This window comes from Podarcis tiliguerta (assembly GCF_965153285.1).
Source record: "Podarcis tiliguerta genome assembly, chromosome: 10".
Taxonomy (NCBI): Eukaryota; Metazoa; Chordata; class Lepidosauria; order Squamata; family Lacertidae; genus Podarcis; species Podarcis tiliguerta.
The window spans coordinates 25,008,380-25,028,949 of record NC_139543.1 but is presented as its reverse complement, the minus strand read 5'-3'; the positions used below and the strand labels follow the sequence as shown (position 1 = coordinate 25,028,949).

At 39.4% G+C, this 20,570-nt stretch overlaps 1 protein-coding gene across 4 annotated transcripts in view; it reads right to left on the bottom strand.

Annotated features, from left to right (window-relative positions):
- The window catches only part of CNTN1 (contactin 1), a 150,886-nt gene that overhangs the window by 11,918 nt on the left and 118,398 nt on the right, over positions 1–20,570 (bottom strand). For all 4 annotated transcript variants that reach the window (XM_083399505.1, XM_083399504.1, XM_083399506.1 and 1 more), the window contains 10 exons: positions 20,219–20,400; positions 19,672–19,796; positions 18,305–18,422; positions 17,428–17,578; positions 15,953–16,080; positions 14,296–14,471; positions 8,807–8,927; positions 7,220–7,378; positions 5,193–5,342; positions 1,786–1,856 (listed from right to left, as the gene is read on the bottom strand). In XM_083399505.1, coding sequence (XP_083255631.1) covers positions 1,786–1,856; positions 5,193–5,342; positions 7,220–7,378; positions 8,807–8,927; positions 14,296–14,471; positions 15,953–16,080; positions 17,428–17,578; positions 18,305–18,422; positions 19,672–19,796; positions 20,219–20,400 — 1,381 coding nt within the window. The remainder of the gene's footprint in view (positions 1–1,785; positions 1,857–5,192; positions 5,343–7,219; positions 7,379–8,806; positions 8,928–14,295; positions 14,472–15,952; positions 16,081–17,427; positions 17,579–18,304; positions 18,423–19,671; positions 19,797–20,218; positions 20,401–20,570) is intronic.

Here is a 20,570-nt window from a genome sequence, read left to right as displayed (position 1 = left end):
GATTCAAGGAGACTTAAAGTCAGTAATAAAAACAAAGTAAGCCAAACATAATCCCTAAAATCCCAGCACACATTAACAAATGTTAGAGAGGAGGAAATCCATCCTTTGTAACCATAGAAGAGGGGGTGGCAAGACTGAAAATGTGTACTAACATTAAGATCCAGCTTCTTAATTTAGTCCTCGAAAGGAGGAATGAGATAATAATTTGGAATCTGTATTAAGAAGGGACAGTAGAATGGAGGTTTATATCCCTACTGCTCTAGCTCCTAAACATCTCGCCTTTTGAGGCTTTATGAATCACAGCGAATTATCTAGGTGTGCCAACCTGCTATACATTTTGTTCGTATGCCGTAACTTATGAAATTATTGGACAGTTAAATGCAAAGTATGCAAACTTTTAGAGAACCATGCCATGACCTTATACAAACTTATCTATTTGCCCTGAGCCAGGCTGACATTAAAAATAAGATGCATTTACAATGTTACTTTTACATACATGCTAAAGGAATTACTGAGAAGGAAATCCTGCCCACCCATTTTCCCAGTTTAAATGAGCCTCCCATTCCAGTACAGATGGGGAAAGCCTTCCATTAGCTGAGAGAAGTAATTGGGATATAAATCTATTTGGGCCTATGTGAAAGAACAAAGTGATCTTGTTTTGGTACTCTCTGATCTTGCATTAGTCACAACCCCCCCAGCTATAATTTTAAAAAAGTTAGTCACAGCTGGAAGTTATCCAAATTTGCAGTGCCAACTTGGCTAGGGATATGGACATTTACATGCAGCACAAGATGTGCCATCCCCCCGCACACCTCTCAAAGGTTTCATGGTCTTAGGAGTGAACATTTGTCAATACTTTTAAGATACTTTAAAGTTTTTTGAACGTTGTTTTTAATAGACAACTTTACCCCCCCCCAAATGAAAAGCAGACATCGGTAAAAGTAATACTTTTGCAATTTTAAAATCACTGCACAAAGTGAATATAGAATGGTTGTTAAAGATGAACAAGAGTAACATCTCTGCCTTATCTATATTTGCCTTGCTGCTGCATACCAGGACAGAAAGGAGAAGGGGGAGGCAGCAGTGAGGTCAGTGCGGTGCAAACAAGTGCATGTTCTTGCCAGGACATGCACCTGCCCTTGCCAATCACCTGGCCTTGCTGAATGTGTATGGGTAGAACCCTCACTGGATATTCTGAGCTGGACAAGAACTCTGGGTAAATTGTGCCCTTGTTCAAAATACAGCTGTGCATTAGGAGCTAGATAAATCATACAGGCAAGTCTAACTCCCAGGAGACTGCGATCTACTCCCACTATAAAAAAAACGGGCAGTGATCTACCCATTGTAGAGGGGGGAGGAGCGTGTGTGGGGTGGGTAGATTGCCCAGAGTTGTTGAGTTTTTTGGGGGGGAGGATTGCACAGAGCTTTTAAGCGTTTTCCCCTGTAACTTTTTGTACATGATATGGATCCCGTGATCTACCAGGATCAGCTGGGGATCTACCAGTAGGTCATGATCTACTGGTTGGACATCCCTGATATATAAGTTTCAAATATTGGCACCATTACTAATCTTAATCCATTTTACGCTTTATAACCTTTAAGGTGAGTTCCCAGAAAAGATTAAATAAGTTTAACCCTTTAAAAATGTACACAAAATCACCAAGACTATAACCAAAATTGACGTGGCATCCACTTGTAATCTTAACACTACCACCCTTGGTTCAACACGAACAGGTCCTTTTATAACAGTGTGAAGATTAAGCATAATTTTATTTTTATACCTACCACCCAAGTTATTGTCAGCTCTCGATTGCTGCCACCCCCTCCTCCAACTTCAGAAGGAGCCACGTTTGGAGCTAAAGAACAGAAAAGGAGAAATGTTTTCTCTGCTTTCATAAAATAAAATAAAAACCATCATTTAATCCCCCCTCTCATTAAGAATGCCATTGAGTCCATAAGGCCCACACAATTATAGTAATGATAGCCTGTAATTGCTGAGAAAGTCTCGCGACTTGCCAAATGAAAAGCAAACTCTGTTTCCAGAAGAAACATGACTGAATCTAGGTTTGGCTACAGTGTGCAGTTTTTCTTGAACGTATACTGTAATTCAATTTTTGGGTGGTAGGGGGTGTTAATTAGACATTCAGAAGATTTATTGCTCTCACCTCAATAGTTTGTACTCATGTACTTTAAGCACATACTTAAAATTTACATTCACGAGTAGCTTATGGTAACAAAACTCTGCACAACTCAGAGTGTTAAAGAATATTCATAATTGCACTTATAATACTTAAACTGAAGTGCTAACAAGGACCGGCACAATTTCTCTATTATTTTACTTAATTCCCTCACTTCCCTCATCCTTTCTGCCATTCTCCAAACTATCAGAAGTACTTCTTTGGGAATCAATTCATCTTCCAAGTTTATACACTATATTTTAGACCTAAGCTCTTTTATTAAAACAACTGCTGAAAAAGGAAGTGTCAGCTACACTAGTCCTGTTTATTTGTTTAGATTTTGTTTTAGTTGGAAATACTTTTTCATTGAGGTTTACTTTCCTCTTTCAGTTGGCTTTCCTAGCTAATGCTTCCTTCATCCTTAGAACAGCGCCAGTTTCAACAGGGTACTGCCAGTTGTGGCTCTTTAGCAGTACAAATGCTTCACATTTATACTCCTGATATGCATTCATTCAAGACAATGGCCCAATATCTGGGCTGAAAGGCCAACACAAAAGGATAATCTACTACTAATTTGCTGAAGAATGACATGCAGGCTTTTCTGTGCATTTCTGCAGTGACATATGACTTCCCAGAGAAATGCTGTTATCTCCTGCATACAGTCAAAGCAGCATGCATTATCATCAACAATAAGGACAGAGCTAATTCTTCATGTAGAAGACACGGTTAAATAATATGTGTGTTGAAGGCCAAAGATTATGCACAACTGTGCACTGAGATCTAACATTAAGCATTTAGACAAAGCAGAATGTGTGCTATGGAGGATAAGGTCACGCCTTTGACACTGTTTTGAGAGCTTTCACTCATTTGTAAACCAACATTATCTAGTACAACATGCAAAAACACTTTGGCATGTTTTCTTATGATCATAATGCAGAATTTGGTTAGTCCCCCCCCCCCCCATATTGTTACACTGCCAAGCCAAGGCATATGCACCAACACACAACAACAGCTGCATTATGTTGCATTGTGAATATAAAAAGGGGAGATTAAAAACCATCTGAAGAGCTGTTTAGAATAATGCACCTCATCAATGACACCCATTTGCCAAATCCGAGACATCTGCATCTGTAAAGCTAAGATGTTCAGGGTATTAGTACTCTGTGCAGATTAGAGTACAAATGTCTAGCTGTTCAGCATATTACAACTCCAGGAGCTGGTTCAGCCATGCTTGCATATGATGGCTTGCATAGGTAAATGATCGTTACAAATAATGGATAAGAATGTAAGAACCCTGCTGGATCAGGCCAAAGTCCAGCAACCCGTTCTCATAGTGGCTAACTAGATGAGCATGGGCAAGTCTGCAAGCAGGACCAAGCATAAAACCACTCTCCTCATTTGTCTTTCCCGGCAGCTGGCATTCCAAAACATAGTGCTTCCAAAACTGGAGGTAGTAGTACAGGGAACAGTCATTCTGTGTGCGACCAAGGCACACACACACACTGTTTTCAGTCCCTGAAGGGGGCGTAACGGAGCAGGCACATAATGGGGTGGGGCAGGTTCTTACGCATCACTGATGCGTGCAATGACCTGGAAAGCAACCCCTGTGCAAAAGGGCGGCCATGGATATTCTCCATCACTTTGCATAACTCTCTTTTACAGAAATCCAATTTGGTGGCCTTCACCACATTGTGTGGTAGTGAATTATGTGTTTCTATGCATATCACACCTTGCAGCACATTACACTGTCATCCATCAAATGTGGAAAAACCAAGTGGTCTTCAGGCAGGTGCTAACAGAAGTTTAATTTCAATAGGTTCTCCTCGCTGCTACTTAGTGGGAGGGATGAGGCGGTGGCAAGGTTGGAGCTGGGCAGGTGCATTGCGAGTAACACTTACTGACTCTGCCAGTGTATGCACACAGCAATCCCCATTGCTATATGATATGATAGCGCCCAAAATTGTTCCAGAAAAGGTAAGCATTGAGTGCCTCTTGAAAACTTAAGGGACGTGAATGGAAAATTGCAACGCTAAAGGAAAATTTAGAAAATTTGCACCTAGAAACAGTGGCTTGGTGTTCATATGGAAATTTTAAGGATGTGGTCTGCTGGGGCTACTATTAGAACAGCTTCTTCCCCACTTTCAAAAACTTCATGATTATGCGAACATTCACCGAATATAAGCACAAATATTTCCCTTCTAAAATATCCTGTGTTTTTAAGTTAAGCACCATCTACATAAAATTATGTAAAAAAAAAAAGGAATACTGTATTTTTCGCTCTATATGATTCACTTTTTCCCTTCTAAAAAGTAAGGGAAAATGTGTGTGCGTCTTATGGAGCGAATGTAGGCTGCGCGACTAAGCCCAAAGCCAGAACAGGGAGACGGAGCACTGCGCAGCGCTCCGTCTTGCTGTTCTAGCTTGGGGGTGGCTGCGCAAAGCCTCCGCAGGGCAGCGAGGTGCCTTAACCCTGCTGTTCTGCGGAGGCTTCAAAGGCTGTCCCTGAAGCCAGAACAGCAAGAGGCTATCCCAGAAGCCAGATCCCTCTTGCTGTTCTGGCTTCTGGGGTTCAGAATTTTTTTCTTCTTGTTTCCTCCCCCCCAAACTAGGTGCGTCTTATCGTCCGGTGCATCCTATAGAGTGAAAAATACGGTAAATATGCTGTTTTGGTGATTTAGACAACAATTTCCCCCCTAACATGCACTGAGTTCTGCAGTTACCACATGGTGGAATTCAAATGGGCCTAGTCTGGAAATGTATGTGACTGAAATTGTCTTTATACATTGGACTCCTTTGGGTAACCTCATTTAAAGTGAGTGCTTATTCCACACCACACAGAAACTGCAAAACATGATGCTGAATGTGAAAAAAAAAGAATAGTTTACCTGAATCCGAAGAAAACTTGCTCATTTTTGCAGCAAATGTGATAGTTACCTATTAAGTATTTTATACTACCATACTATTTTGGATTTCAAACTGGTAATTGAATCAGAGATGGCATTAGTGCGTACGTACAAGATCCCTCTGTTCGGATTTTCTGTGATGGCATACTAGGGTCTCCTTTCCCTAAAATATTAGTGGCCATTATCCGAAATTCATATTCCATCCATGGGATTAAATCAATCACCTTGGCTGACTCCACATTTCCATCAACAACTGGAGGGTCTAAATGAAAACAGAAAGATTATTTAATGCACAGAAAAAGCAAACAATAGCAGCCAAGGTTGTGATGTTCACATTTCAGTTGTCATATGGACAGCCTCTCTTGTCAGTCCAATTATTTATGAAGAGCCACCAGCCTAGAAAACAAATGCAGTTGGGCAAGATCCCTGAAATGATACCATTCCAATGGTGTAGCCTGTCATATTTTAGAGACCATGGAGACATTTTTATGCAAATGTGAATTCTATTCTACTTTCCAAAACATGCACAAGAAAAATAGAAAAGGAGCCACTTGAATCATTCAGCTACAGCTCTGTTTTTCCAATTAACATGGACACTAAACTTATTTCAATAACATCAAGTGCATCAACATGATAAAAATGAACATCAAATCAAATCAGGGGCCTCTTGACATATTCCATTGAGATATGTTGGAATTTGTTACATTTTCCAAACATTAAGTTGGGGTCAGTGTGTGCAAATGTGGCTGCCCTATCAATACAAAACACTGCAATTACCATTGTGTGAACATGATTTCTAAATGTATGTTACTGTAGACTTATGCAGTGATTGCCATTGTGTCTGCAGAGGTATTCACTAGTGCCCACAGGGTTCCCTTCCCTTCTTCTGCTGAAATTAGGCTTGTTAGGTAGCATTATATTGTAGCTAAAAGACCAGGTTGTAGCCATAGCATGTCCTTGGCTACAGTGGGTGTGGTGTGCCTACAACACTCTCACTGGTTTGCAAATATGCCCATGGACACCAAAAGGTTTCTGACCCCTACCCTAATATCACATTGACAGGAGTCCATGACCCTGAGGCATTCTACCCTAAAACACATTATATAATTTTTATAACAATACCTTTAGTACAGAAGAGCAAGAGACAGAAAGAGAGAGACAGACAAACAGAACATTTTCAGTATTGCCCACACTTTTTGTTCCTGAATTAGATATAGTATCAAAAGATACTATGGCTGCCTGCCAAGATGTAGAGCAACAACATTGACTTGATGGTTGAGACATGACTTATTAAAGGTTCCTCTAATTTTTGCAGTAGCAGGTCAGAACTGATTTCGGAGAGGAAATAGGGAGATTGTATTCTGCACACAAGGTAAAATTCCACATCATTCTGTTGCTGAACTCCCTGCCTTTGCTAAACACCAGGATGCATATATATTAATGCACAAAATGGAGCACAATTTAAAACCTAAAGACCAAAACTGCGAAAGTGATGATGGCAAGTGTGTTACAGCACTACTTTAACTACACAATACAGTGGTGCCCCGCAAGACGAATGCCTCGCAAGACGGAAAACCCGCTAGACGAAAGGGTTTTCCGTTTTGGAGGTGCTTCGCAAAACGAATTTGCTATGGGCTTGCTTCGCAAGATGAAAATGTCTTGCGATTCCTGGGGTTTTTTTCCCCTCCCCCCCTTTTCCCCAAGCCCCTAAGCCGCTTAACAGCTGTTAGCTAAGCCGCTTGACAGCTGATGGCTAAGCCGCCTAACAGCTGATCTACACCGCTTATCAGCTTATCAGCCTTTTAGCAGCTAATCTGCTAATCCCTTAAGCCTTTAATAGCCGCTAATAGCCTTTTAGCAGCTAATCCGCTAATCCCTTAAGCCTTTAATAGCCGCTAATACCCGCTAAACCGCTAATAGTGCTAATAGCGCTAATCCGCTAATGGGCTTGCTTCGCAAGACGACAAAACCGCAAGACGAAGAGACTGGCGGAACGGATTCTTTTCGTCTTGCGAGGCACCACTGTATGTTTTTCTCTCTTTCACACCAACCATTAAACAGCTTCTGTATTTTTTTTAGTAATGTGTACCTACATTCAGTCTGGTAGGTATAGGTTAATCTTTCTAATATTACTCTTACCTGTTTTGGCATCTTTCCAGTACTCAGAAAGAAAATTCCTAGACTGGATAGTGTAATTTGAAATAGGACTATGGTTGTCTGTCCCACGGCTCCAAGTAAGAACTACAGATGTGTTTCTAATATCTTCCACTTTGAGTCCTCCTGGTGGGCCTGGAGGTCCTGAAAAACATTTCCATGAAAGATAATGACATGACCTAATCTAATATTGAATAGATAGGTATCAACAAAATAAAAAATTTAAAGAAATGAATTGCATCCTCTTCAAGCTTTGCAATAAATGTTCCACTGAGAGTTTTGTACAGAAATTCAGGGGTTGTTGCACATCTAAGGACCCAGTAACTAATACAATAAGCCTAATTAATAAAATTAGGGATGCTGTGGGACTTGATCTGAGCCTGGTCTAATTGTGAACTCCCAGAGCTCTTAAATAGCTGAGCAGCACAACTCTGGGACCTCTGATGGACTCTGCAGTATATCAGACTCACGGGAAGGGAAGAGGAAGGACACAGAAAAATGTTCTTCCTCCCTGATTCCTTCTTGGCTGGGACCACTGCACAATTTGAATCAGGATAACTAAAGAGGGAGAAGGCACTTTCATTTCCTAAGGCACTTGGATGGGCTCAAGAAAGAAAATGACCTGATTTGCTCATTTCCTTATGAATCCAGGGGAAAGTTGGATTCTCAAGGGGCTGGAGCAGCTCCCCTATGAAGAAAGTCCATTTGGGCTCTTCATCTTAGAAAAAGAGCAAGTAACAGAGATTTATATTAGTGTAGAAGATGGTGGATTAAGTGGAGAAAGAACATTTCTTTCTCCCTATCTCATAACACTAGACTTGGGGCCAGCCAATGCAGCTGAACGCTGGAAGATTTAAGACAGACAAAAGAATGTACTTTACACAGTGCATAGCTTAACTATGGAATGTGCTCCCACAAAATGGAGTGAAGGCCACCAACCTGGATAGCTTAGGCAAATTCACGAAGGCTAAGGCTTTCAAGGGCTACTAGCCAGGATGGCACCCTCCACACTCTGAGGCAGTTTGAACATCAATTTTGGGTATCACTACTGGGGAGAGTGCTGTTGTATTCAGGTCCTGCTTTCAGGTTTCCCACAAGCATCTTGTTGACCTGCTGTGAGATCCAAACAGGATGCTTGACTAGACTGACCTGATCCAACAGTTCTTTTCTTAAGCTTTTAGGAGATCTCACTCATCCCCAAATAAAGTTGTAGGGCTCAAATTCTCAACAAAGATTGCCATGGTGTGTAAAACCTTTATTCGCTCTTGTATGTTTTGAAAGATAGGCTTGCATTTCAAGAATGGGGTTCTCACCGGTGCTCCTCTGGTTCCTCTATGTTGTCAGGACACATTTAAATCCCTGTAATGCCCCAAATAAAGTTGTGCCCTGGTGTGAATTTGCTCTAGAGGCCATTCTGAGGGAGAAGACAGCTTTCCCCTTTTGGCGGCCACCATTTTAATAATAATTCTTTCTGAAATAGGGTGGAAATCCATGTCACACTATGATGTTAGTTTCATCAGTGCAAGTAGTTGACTCTGACCCATAAATTTTATATTTAAACAAAAAAATTACCTCTCACAACAAGATCAGCTGAAGCTGTAGCATTATCAACAATTGACTGAGCAACGCATGTGTATCTTCCAGCATGCCGTAGTTGGGCATTTTTTACTATAAGTTCACCGTTGTTTTTTATCTATGGAAGAAAGGAACGACAGAAGTCAGTAATCCTCCACTGAACTCATATTTTATGTTTACAGTTTACTGACCTAAAATTATGTGCAATCAGTGCCCACATACTGAAAAGAAATACAAAAAAATGATTACATTACCTGCCACAGACTTGTCTGCAGCACTGGAAAAAACCATAAATACATGCATCATAGAATCATAGAGTTACCATGAGGGTCATACAGACCAACCCTCTGCAATGCAGGAATCTTTTGTCCAACAAGGGTCTCAAACCCACAACCCTGAGATTAAGAGCCTCATGCTCTGCTGACTGAGCTGTAGTTTAAAAAATGCATGAAATATTTTACTGTCTAATGTAGGTATTGACTGATGTGCAGAACATAATTCCATTTCATAATGTTTTTTAAAAAACCTTCTAAAATGATTTGCTTATAATCTCCTTTCTTTTCAGAATTCAATGTTTGAATACAGTGGTACCTTGGGTTAAGAACTTAATTCATTCTGGAGGTCCATTCTTAACCTGAAACTGTTAAGCAGTGTGAGAGAGCCAGTGTGGTGTAGTGGTTAAGAGCGGTAGTCTCATAATCTGGGGAACCGGGTTCGCGTCTCCGCTCCTCCACATGCAGCTGCTGGGTGACCTTGGGCCAGTCACACTTCTCTGAAGTCTCTCAGCCCCACTCACCTCACAGAGTGTTTGTTGTGGGGGAGGAAGGGAAAGGAGAATGTTAGCCGCTTTGAGACTCCTGAAGGGGAGTGAAAGGCGGGATATCAAATCCAAACTCTTCTTCTACTACTTTAGCTAATGGGGCCTCCCGCTGCCGCTGTGCTGCCGTTGTGCAATTCTGTTCTCACCCTGAAACAAAGTTCTTAACCTGAGGTACTATTTCTGGGTTAGCAGAGTCTGTCACCTGAAGTGTCTGTAACCTGAGGTACCACTGTATTTGTCACACCGTGGAATGGGTGTCAGTTTCGGTTCTCTCAGTTTCTTGTTTACCCAATCTTAAATTTAGTTCTCCCCACATTTTGCAGAGATTCTTTTTGAAAAAATCCTTCAAAACCCCCATCAAACTGTGCTTGCTGAGGTCATAACTTGTATGTTTGACACAAGCACTCCTACGTGTCCTTTCTACTGATTACAGTCAAGACAGATCTCTGGGACTGAAGCTGCAAGAACAGCCTCTAGGACATAAGTGATGTGCGACTTGGGCAGAGTCTGAACAACCACATTTTATAGCCTACAGTATGGTTGTGATGGTGGAAAAGTAATACTCTTTTACTACCAGTACATCCGCGTAGCATAGATCAATAGAAGAGTTCCAATTTGATGAAGGCCTGTATGAAGAAACCCCAAGGGTGATGATACTAAACTCTCAGTAAACCAGCGCAATTTATTTGCTAAGCATTTCATGGCCCTATTTTGTTCGCTTGTTTCTATTTGAAGTTCAAAGTGCTGCCTTTACTTATAAACATCTAAATAACCTGGCCAGAGGCATCCGAACAAACACTCTGCCTATTCTCTAAGACAGAGGTCACAAACATGGTGCCCTCTAGATATTTTGGACTACAACATCTGTTAGTTCCAGCCAGCATGGCCAATAGTCAAGGATTATGGGAGTTGCAATTCATAACATGTGGAAGGCATCATGTTGGCTACCCCTGTTTTAAAGCTAATGTTAGAAGCCAGGACCAGATTCCCCTGCTTTGGGAAGTAAGGCAGATGCCATCCAGGGCTTTTTCTATAGTGGCATCTAGCCCATGAAACACACTTTCTACAAATATTCAGGTCATGTTGGCTTAGTTAGTCCAAACTGTTTTACTTTTCCAAGCATTTCAGGGAGGCTTGCTTGTTGCTCTTTATTGTTTATTGTTGTTTTTGTTCTTTATATACATGAATTTTATAGGGCCTTTTAAAAACGACATTTGATTTTTCTTTTTAATGGATTTTATACATTGTATGGCACCTATACCTTGATAATTAACAATATAATGATTGATAATTGAACATACAGCAGAATATAAATGTTTTAAATAAATAATACAACCTGCAATCTTGCCCTGCAATGCAGGGAATTCAAGAACATGACTTACTTCAATTTAGACTGATTTTTAAGCTCTGTTTTATGCAGAGCTGTGTTTTTCTATGTAATGTGTTTGTAGTTGTATTAAAAAAATATCAATCATTACATTTAGTATCATATTCAATTTGGGTAGTTCATTGTCTAAAATAAAAAGTTATATCCTCAGGCCTAATTGAGTCCAATGACAAGCAATTAAAATCTAAGGCCAATTTCAACACTGTAAGCTGAAGGCAAGTTTCTTTATAAATCTACTTTGCAGTTTATTAAGGGAATGTACTGAGATCAATTAACTGCGTTAAACATGTGTTCCTCTTTTAAAGTATTTCCATAAACTACTCATTCACCCTCTTGAAATATATCTAGAGCACTTTCATATGTGGTAAAATGTTACAAGAGAGTAACAGCTGGATTCATATCATACCATCTTGAAATGGTTAACATTTTACTGTCTTAATTCCCTTAATTCAATCCAGGTTGCTCATTCTATCCAGTATTGATTGGGGAGTCAGGAAGATAAGAACTCTTGAGAGGTGACTAAGAAACATTCACTGATGAGAGTTTTGGTTAATTAGTCTTGAAGGAAGCCAAACAATTTGCAAATAAAAATATTTTCCTGTACTGAAAACTGTATTTTACAGCATGTTTTTGAGGGAAGGGGGTGGGTCATTTAGTCAAATATTTAATGCCAGCTTTCAGCAATAAAGATTTGTTTTAATGCATGCTGGAAAGAATTATACAAGGCACAATTATATGAATGTTGCCTTCAGTTGGATGCACCAATAAAACATAGGGAAGACCCAATGCATCCCATATGGATATTGTTCATCTCTGTTTCACACACTGAGATTCTATTAATTATTAGGAAAATGGGACCCATCTTATCATGTTGCCAGTTTGAACCAATACAACTAAAAAATCCTTGAGCTGTACGTTGTTCAATATTTGCTTTACACTTTGTCTAAAATACTGAATTGACCAATGGAAATAGTATGTAGCAGATACATTTTGTGTTGAAGCTCTGCAGCAGCACATTTGAGGGAAGAAAACATGCAATAATCTTCATATCTAGATGGCGCCAGTTTGCATATGAAATCTCTATGGAATCAAACATTTAGCGGTTTGTAATCAAGCTTTCCAGTGCTCCATGGGAACGTTGGTTCTCTAGAATAAAGCTTACAAAGCAAATAATGAGCATGGTCAGCAGCAAGTTTAAGCCTCAGCATAGAAAAGCATGCCCAGCTATGTTTTTACTGAAAACCTCAGCTTGGCTGGGTTACAAACTACAGGAAGAACTGAATCATGAACTGGAAATTTTGATGGCAGCTTTCAGTTACGTTCCAAGTATACAAGCAATTTAGCACTCAGAATGCTCATCAAAGTTTTAAAGACCTACATTTATAAAACAAACTACCAAAGCTGCTACTTTAAAATTGTGCAACTTATACACAAGAAGCTAATGTTTTCCTTTCTTATCTCTGACAATAGATGATTTAGGCATGTCTTGCAGATTAGCAGGGAGTCTAGCAGCTGAGTCACTACTGTTTCTTGACAACTGAAAGTATGCCACTTAGCAGCAATTGCTTTTCAAAACAATAAAGACTAAATAACGCAAACAACTGACACTATTTTAGAAGGCCACTTGCATTTCTAATGGATGCAAATTAGTTTTATGTTTCATTGTTGACTTTATGAAGTGAATACATAGATCAGTGCAACTATCTTAAACCCTCCCCCCATTAATTCCCCATATTCCTTACTTCAATATTAATATTATTGCAACTGCCAGAATATAGGGATCATTATGAACCACAACAAAGTCTGCTAAATATCTGGTATGCGTCATAAAGTTATGACACAAAATAGCCAACAGATATTTAATGTTATGATACTTAGTTGCTTAATCCTTTTGTCTCTATGGCAATCTCCAGTCTGATACTTTGATGCAACAGATTAATCTGCCCGTGATTTCTGTTCCCATCCCTAACTGGGAACAGTAAACCTTATGCAAAGCTGCCATCTGGTGACCAGAGCCTGTAACTCCAAAATAGGGGGAAATGGCTGTTGAAAAGAGAGAATTGTTATGGGTGGGAACCACAAATTGGCAGCTGCTGAAAACCAGCTTTAAAACTACCAAGAGTGTTTGTCCAGAACTAAATATGGGCTGTAGGGATGTTGCTGGTGGTACGCTCGGATGATACACACATCCCACTATTGCCACTATTCACGGGATTTGGAATGGGATACAAGAAACTGTGTCTTTATCGTGCCACCTTCAACTCTGTCAGGATAGAACTGTACACCATGAGGCAACTCATTGGAATGCTAATGGAAAGTAGAACCATTTGCAAGAAGGAATCATAGACAGGGAGTGCTTCAGCCTTCACACATGAACTAGTTCTCCCTTGAAAATGACGGTACCTATTTAATCTAGCCACACCTTCCAAGTTGGGCTCCAAGGTGGCCCATGTAGCAAATGGGGGCCTTGTATCACATATATTAAACAAGAAATTATTGGGCAAAACCAGTCTTAAGATGTTGTGAATTTACTCATGCAACATTTCTATTTCAATGAATAAATGGAAACAAATGGAAGGAGCGTAAGCTCTATGCAATATTACCAAAGAGGGGAGGGAAAGTTTCTGATGGATATCTAAAATAAGCAGGATTTAAAATATCGGAGTATGAGATGGCAAAACAACATTTCTAGGAAGAAGAATGCCACATTTCAGGATAGTTGTGCCCCCTAATGGGGGCCTTGTATCAGGATAGTTGTGCCCATTTTTCGTACAGGAGAAATCAGTATGACTTATTTTTTAGTATACTACATGGTTAGGATTGTGTTACAGATTATATCATTTACAACTGTCTTCTTTCTCAATTTATATTTTGTTGCTTTTCATAAAAACACAAAATCATAGTTAACTCCCAACAATGAAGGTAAGTGCCAGAGGCAACCACACTTGTAGACATTATCAGGAGTTAAACTTTTTCATAGCAGGAGCAATGAAAAATAGAAATGTCTTGGAATAGCTAATTCTGAAGCCTGAGTTCTGCTATCTTGTCTATAAACAATGAAGTTTCTACAAGATGCATCAATGTCATGTCCCCCTTTAATAGTAAACTCCTAGCTTGAAAAAGTTTATTAGTCCATGGAAGTGGCTTTTCTGCACCCCTTCTAAAATTTGTTCTCTTCCCTGCCCCACCGCGACAAAAAATGGGGAAAAGAAGAAAATTGAAAAGTTATCACACAAACCACGCCTAATTCTATTGTGATAAAAATGTGCTGTATCTTACCATGATGGCCCTTTCATAATGTTCATTGTCTTTATCAATATCTATTGGGTACCCATTGAGAAGCCAAATAAAAGTAAGGTCTAAAGATCGATCGTGCTCGGCAAGACACTGCATGGTAGCATTCCATCCAACTGTGACGTCAACATTGGTTGGTGCTAAAACAATCTTTGTAGCCGCTGTGCAGTTTAGGAGAGAAAGCAGAACATTTGCACATCAACAAAACAGTAGAAGTGCAACTAAACTTCTGTATCTGAAAACTTCACTATGGATTATTCTCACTATGACAACTGTAGTCCATTTCCAGACCTATTACATCCTGTTTCTGCTGAGGCCTCTCAATTGTAATGAAAAAAGATACTTACAGTGTTTTAGTAATGTTTTGAGTCTTGTTTAATTGGCAGTAAGACACACAGAGTTCTGTAAAACTTACTCCTGTGCAAATGTGCACAGGACTGGGGTCTTAAGATATAGATATATACTACTATAATAATATGTATATAACCCTGCATACAATAGACAAATATTATTATAGGAATAGCAGTAGAACAAAGAGGGATCTGAAACAGAGAGATGGTCCTTTTCCTATGACTTCAACAGAATTCAGAGTGAGTGTGGTGTAATTATAAACATTTTAGTCTAGGATCTGCAAGACTAGGGCTCAAATCTCCATTCAGCCATGAAGCTAACTAAGTGACCATTGTCCAGTCACTAGCCTAACCTACCTCATAGGGCTATTGTGGGGATAAAATAAGAGTTATGTAGGCCACCTGGGAAAAAGTTGGAATAAAAATATAATAAAAAGATGTAATCCATGTCAAATCTAGTATGTGCGCCAGAGAGCTTAATTTACAGTCCATGCAGTAAATTATGCCAATGTTGTCATGACCCACAACTTAAGGACCTTGGAGTGCATGGCAAAGGTCTCTGATGAGGTTCAGGCTGCTTTCTTGTGGAGAGAACCTCTCAGTGCCTTTTTTTTTTGGACCTCTTGGTGAAAGGATACAACCCTGCCAGTTCTGACTCAGAGAACATAAATCTTTATCTCCCCAACCTCACAGACCGCAAATTAAGGCAGATACTCCAGTGAACCTACATGTCTTGTGAACCAACATGAAGTCTGAGTTTGCTCTAGCTCCCTGCAGAGACAAGAGCTTCTTCTAGCCACCTTAGGAGGAGAATCTTTCAGGCAACAGGACCCCCTTGGAGCTATCCAAGGTTCTGTTCTTATCTGCCTTTTGCACTGACCTGACTTGCCTTCACTAGACATTGCCTGCTTTCCCTGTGAGCCTCAAGCTCAGAAATGTTGCTTTGTTGCGGGTGGAGGAGGGGTAGAGAGAGAGCATGTCTGCCACTCAATCTGCAACAAAAGTATCAGCTCAATTGCAATTTGTGTGAATTGTGTCATTTTTTAATTGAGGCACCAATACTGTACAAATCACCTTTTAGAGAAGTTTGATTGCTATCTTGCTCAATACATTATAAATTATACTAAATAAATGTATTCTAAATTATTATAATTTGACTTAGAAGTATTTATGTTGAACTGATTTGAATAAGACTCAAGGGCAGGCAGGAGTACACTAGCATTATTAAGTTTTTTTGCTCTGCTTCCATTGTGTCTTCTGATTTTAGTTGATAGGCAATAAACAACAGTTACCTGTGGTCAAAAGCGTAGTAGTACTATTAGCTTTTCCTTTGTTATTTTCTACAAAACAGGTATAGTTGCCTGCATCAGCTGCTGTGACATTAATAATTTCCAGACTTCCATCATACCAAATCCGTATCCTATTGAAAGGGAAATTGTTAGGAAACATATAAGAAGAAACAATGGCTTTGTGTAATTGATCACATATTGGATTTCTTTTTTTAACTAGACCTAAATTAGATTCTTACAATATATAACAACATCACATATAAAGTAAAATGACTTGCCCTAACCCTAACCTACATTCAAAATAACATCCAAATAATGCAATAAGTTCCTATCCCAAACAACCATTTGTATGGAAAGTGATACATAGCTTCTGTTAACCAATAAGTTTCCATAATGTGAGACTTGACTTAATATGAATGAATCTTGTACCAGTGAGCAACTACTTTGCTCTTCCTTTTGTATGAGCCAATGAACAAGCCAGGAAATCTTCTACTAACTAGTGTTTCCCATTTTGTATGAATCAGAATCTATGGTTTGAAGTTGACTTAATATTCTGGCTCGTTCCAAAGCTGTGTGGATGTTTTCTGGTTTGGATGAAACAGAAAGCTACACTCAGTGGGAAATATTCTGACTTGTTCATTAGTTAAAGTGAAGGAAGGAGTTAACCACAGTTTCCCATGGTGAACATCAATCCACATAACATATCTGGTCAACATTAACTATGGCCAGTTTAAACTTCAACTTTAGAAATCATAGTTTTAAGCTAAACATAGTTAATACTAACCATAGTTGGTCAGTTCAGACAATATGACAAGCTTCAGCTAACCAAAAGATGAAGCAAATGATTCTGTGCAGAAGGACAGGAGTCCATCAGGAGGCTGAGCATTAGGAAGAAGACAACCCACTTGGAGGTGTCCTCCCTTGAGAAATGACTTTGAACTCCATCGTTATCTTAATGGAGTTCAAAATGGAAATGCTGTAAAACCATTTGGAAAACAAATGACTTCCTTTGAGGCTTACACAAGAGCCCCTTTCATGTGCTACTCGTGTGAAAGGGGCTCCATGCAATTAAAAAGAAGCAGAGTTACACCACTGGCCCAACCCAACATCATGCCTGTCCTCCTGGCTCCACCCCTGACCACCGCACATTGAGTATCTGGGGAGCTGTCTGTATCTATGGACCTCAAGACCTTTGTTTATTGTGCAAAGGTCATGGGGTGTGGAGGAAGGAGGATGGGTACAGCTGTACTTCCCTTTAATTGCACGGAGTACCTTCATACGACGGGGGATAATGTGAATCACCAGGCTAAACAGAGTCTTTCATTCTATTCTGCTGGTGCTTCATCCCACCCCCCCTTTTTAGCTAGAGACAAGCAGCAATGCAGCTTGTCAAATTCCTGATTGGTCTTTGTAACTGGCTGCACTTGAAATAGTGGATTCATGAGTTGTGCTGGCTGTGCTAACCAAATAATACTGACCGGGTTGAATTTCTAATAATTTCTGTTCCTCTACTCCATATGAGTTTTGGCCTAGGAGCTGCTCTAGGCTTACATTCAATTATAGCTTGACCTCCTTTAGCAGCCAAGACCTCTCTCTTCATGGGGCTGAATTCAAAGGTTGGGGCTAAAACTGCAGGAAAAAACACACATATATAAATACTTTTAGAAATTATGCTCTCATTTCAGATACTACCAGTGCAGTACTACAATGCCTACTCAAAAGATAGTCCAAATAAGATCAATGTGACTGAATCCCAGATGTATGAGTGCTGTCTAAATATGATGTTTTGCGGAATTAAGAAGATCTCATCTACCAGGTCAGTCAACTGATTAAAGTTGAGTTCAATCATCTGCCTTTTTACCAGATAATCAATTCATGAATCAATTAAATGTAAACGTATTGCATATGAGCAAATCCTCAGTATAGGGTATGTTTTTTCAGATATCAAAGCCAATATGAATTCAATAAACCAAAACTAGTATTTCGTGGTAGATAGCAAGATAGTCTTTTTTTTTTTTAAGTTGTCCATCCCTATTATAGTAACACACCAGAACTAAGGTATACTTCTTTTAACTCACAGCTGTGCAGACTCACTGATTAATCAACTAGAGGTTTGGTTGGCTACTCTAACCTATGAAGTTGAAGAACACTTCACACTTGCATTTACTGCTTTTTAAATTTTATTTCATTCCTTGACAAAATTACCAGGATTACCTACATAATAACAACACAATAAATACTTGAAATATAAATAAATTTAAACATGTAACAACAATAAAAGGTAAACTCACACATTATCTGTTTTATTTACTAGAAATGGTTTCAAATGACACAGAACATGATGTTTTCACTAACCGAGAACTTTCAGCTCAGCATTTGAATAAATCATTCCATGTATATTTTCTGCTACACATTGATACATGCCCTCGTCTTCTTTCTTCAGGCTAGAAAATCTCAAGTCTCCTTTCCAATACTAAAAATGAAAGACACAATAAAGATATAATAGGCACAAGGCAGAAGGTGATTAAAAACTGCCTAAATTCCTTTCTGTTTGAAATAGGGACTGAAAATAAAACTGCCTATATAAAATGCTACTATACAAAACTATGGTGCTGCATGCAAAAGTCCCAATCAGTTTGTGCACATATTAAACTTAGGGCGGATATAATGAACTCTTTCTCCCACTGCGGATATAACTATTTCAGACAATAGAGCTTTCATGAATTCTGTGTTGGACACACACTGGTAAAAGGTAAAGGTAAAGGACCCCTGGATGGTTAAGTCCAGTCAAAGGTGACTAGGGGGTTGTGGCACTCATCTCACTTTCAAGCTGAGGTAGCTGGCATTTGTTCACAGACAGCTTTCCGGGTCATGTAACCCGCTTCTGGTGCAACGGAACACCGTGACAAAGTAGGTGTGTGGTCACCATGGCTTAAATACTTGCAGTCCAAGTGACTGATATCTATAGGTTAATTATATAATAACCTTTGTTACTAAAATAAATATTATTTGATTCCTTTTCCTTTGTAAATTTTGCGGTCCACTTTTTCTGTTGGAAATAATGCCCCAAAGGAAATGAAAACAAAGAGAAATTTCTAAGTTTTTAAAGAACACTCTAGTAGAATTAATTAAATTTCTATACTATCCCCCTCCATCCAAAGAAACACAAAAATACATACCATAGTAACAAACAAACAAAAATATTCCCCAGTTTAAAATATTGTTTACTTAGCCAAAGGCCTGGGGAAAGAGAAATGTTTTTGCCTGACACCTAAAGACATGTAACGAAGGCGCCAAGCGAGCCTCTTTGGGGAGAGCATTCCACAAGTGGGGAGCCACTGCAGAAAAGACCCTGCAGTTCTCATGTTGCCACCCTCCAGAACTGAGAAGGCACACAAAGAAGGACCTCAAATGTTGATTGCTGGGTCTAGGTCATATGGGGAGAGGTGATCTTTAAGCATTCAACAAAACATTCTCACAGCAATCAGGATATTTTTATTTCTATTGCTCAAAATCAGGATTTGCATGAAAATGATGTGTTGTAGTCTTTAATTCAGTATAGCATTCCAGTATGTAGACTTTCGTTAAAAAAAAAAAAAGTTTACAAATGTATTTGACACTTGGGAGCATTATTTATCAAAGACCATTCTTGGTTTATTTATGTGCTTTCTACTACCTTGAGAAAAAAAGTCGACATGACTGTGGGCATAACCTAAGCCTACCGGTATTCCATTTTTCAGCCATCGCATTGTTGGAAGAGGCTTCCCTGCAGCTACACATGGCCAGTGGAATTCACTGCCTATATCTCTCTCTGTATCATTGATGTGCTCCACCCATTCTGGATACGCTGAAAGACAAAGAAAACACAACTCTTGCATTTCATGCATGTTTGAAACCAGTTGGGGGGGGGGGATAGCCAGAATCAGGCTAATTGCAGTTCAAACAAGCCATAACCCCCCTCCCCAAGTTTGGAGGTAACTATGAATTGTAGTTTGTTTAAAAGTGCATGATTACTGTCTTCTCCTGTGACATGGGGGAGGGGAGCATGCAAACCCAGGCTTACTATGGCTCATTTGCGTAGCAGGAACATATATATATATATATATATATATATATATATATATATATATGAGAACCAACTCTACAACACACATTCTGGAAACAATTGCATGTTTCTGTATAGGTAAAAAGACCATGCAACCTAAAATAAGTCTACAAAAACCATGTGAAAACCCTGCAATGCAATTTATGAAGAAGTGTCCCACCTACCTTGAACATAAACTTTTGCTGAATGCTTATCTTTTCCTCTATGATTTTCAGCTTCACATTCATAGGTTCCTTCATCTTCAAACTGAATGTTGTAGATCTTGAGGACTGCACCAGACATGCTTACTTCTGCACTGCTTGGCATGGGTTCAAGATACTTATTCCATCTTATCTCTGGAACAGGGCTTTGAGAAGAAGAAAAATGAGCCTATGTGAATAAAGTTTGGGCGCCCTTTGGTGGTCTTTTGTCATTTCTTCCCAAGCCTTCTGCCTCTGCTCTCCCCTTCTACTTACAGAACTATTTCTAGTTCTAAGTTCACTTTCTCATACACCAACACCCAGTTGTTGTTGTTTT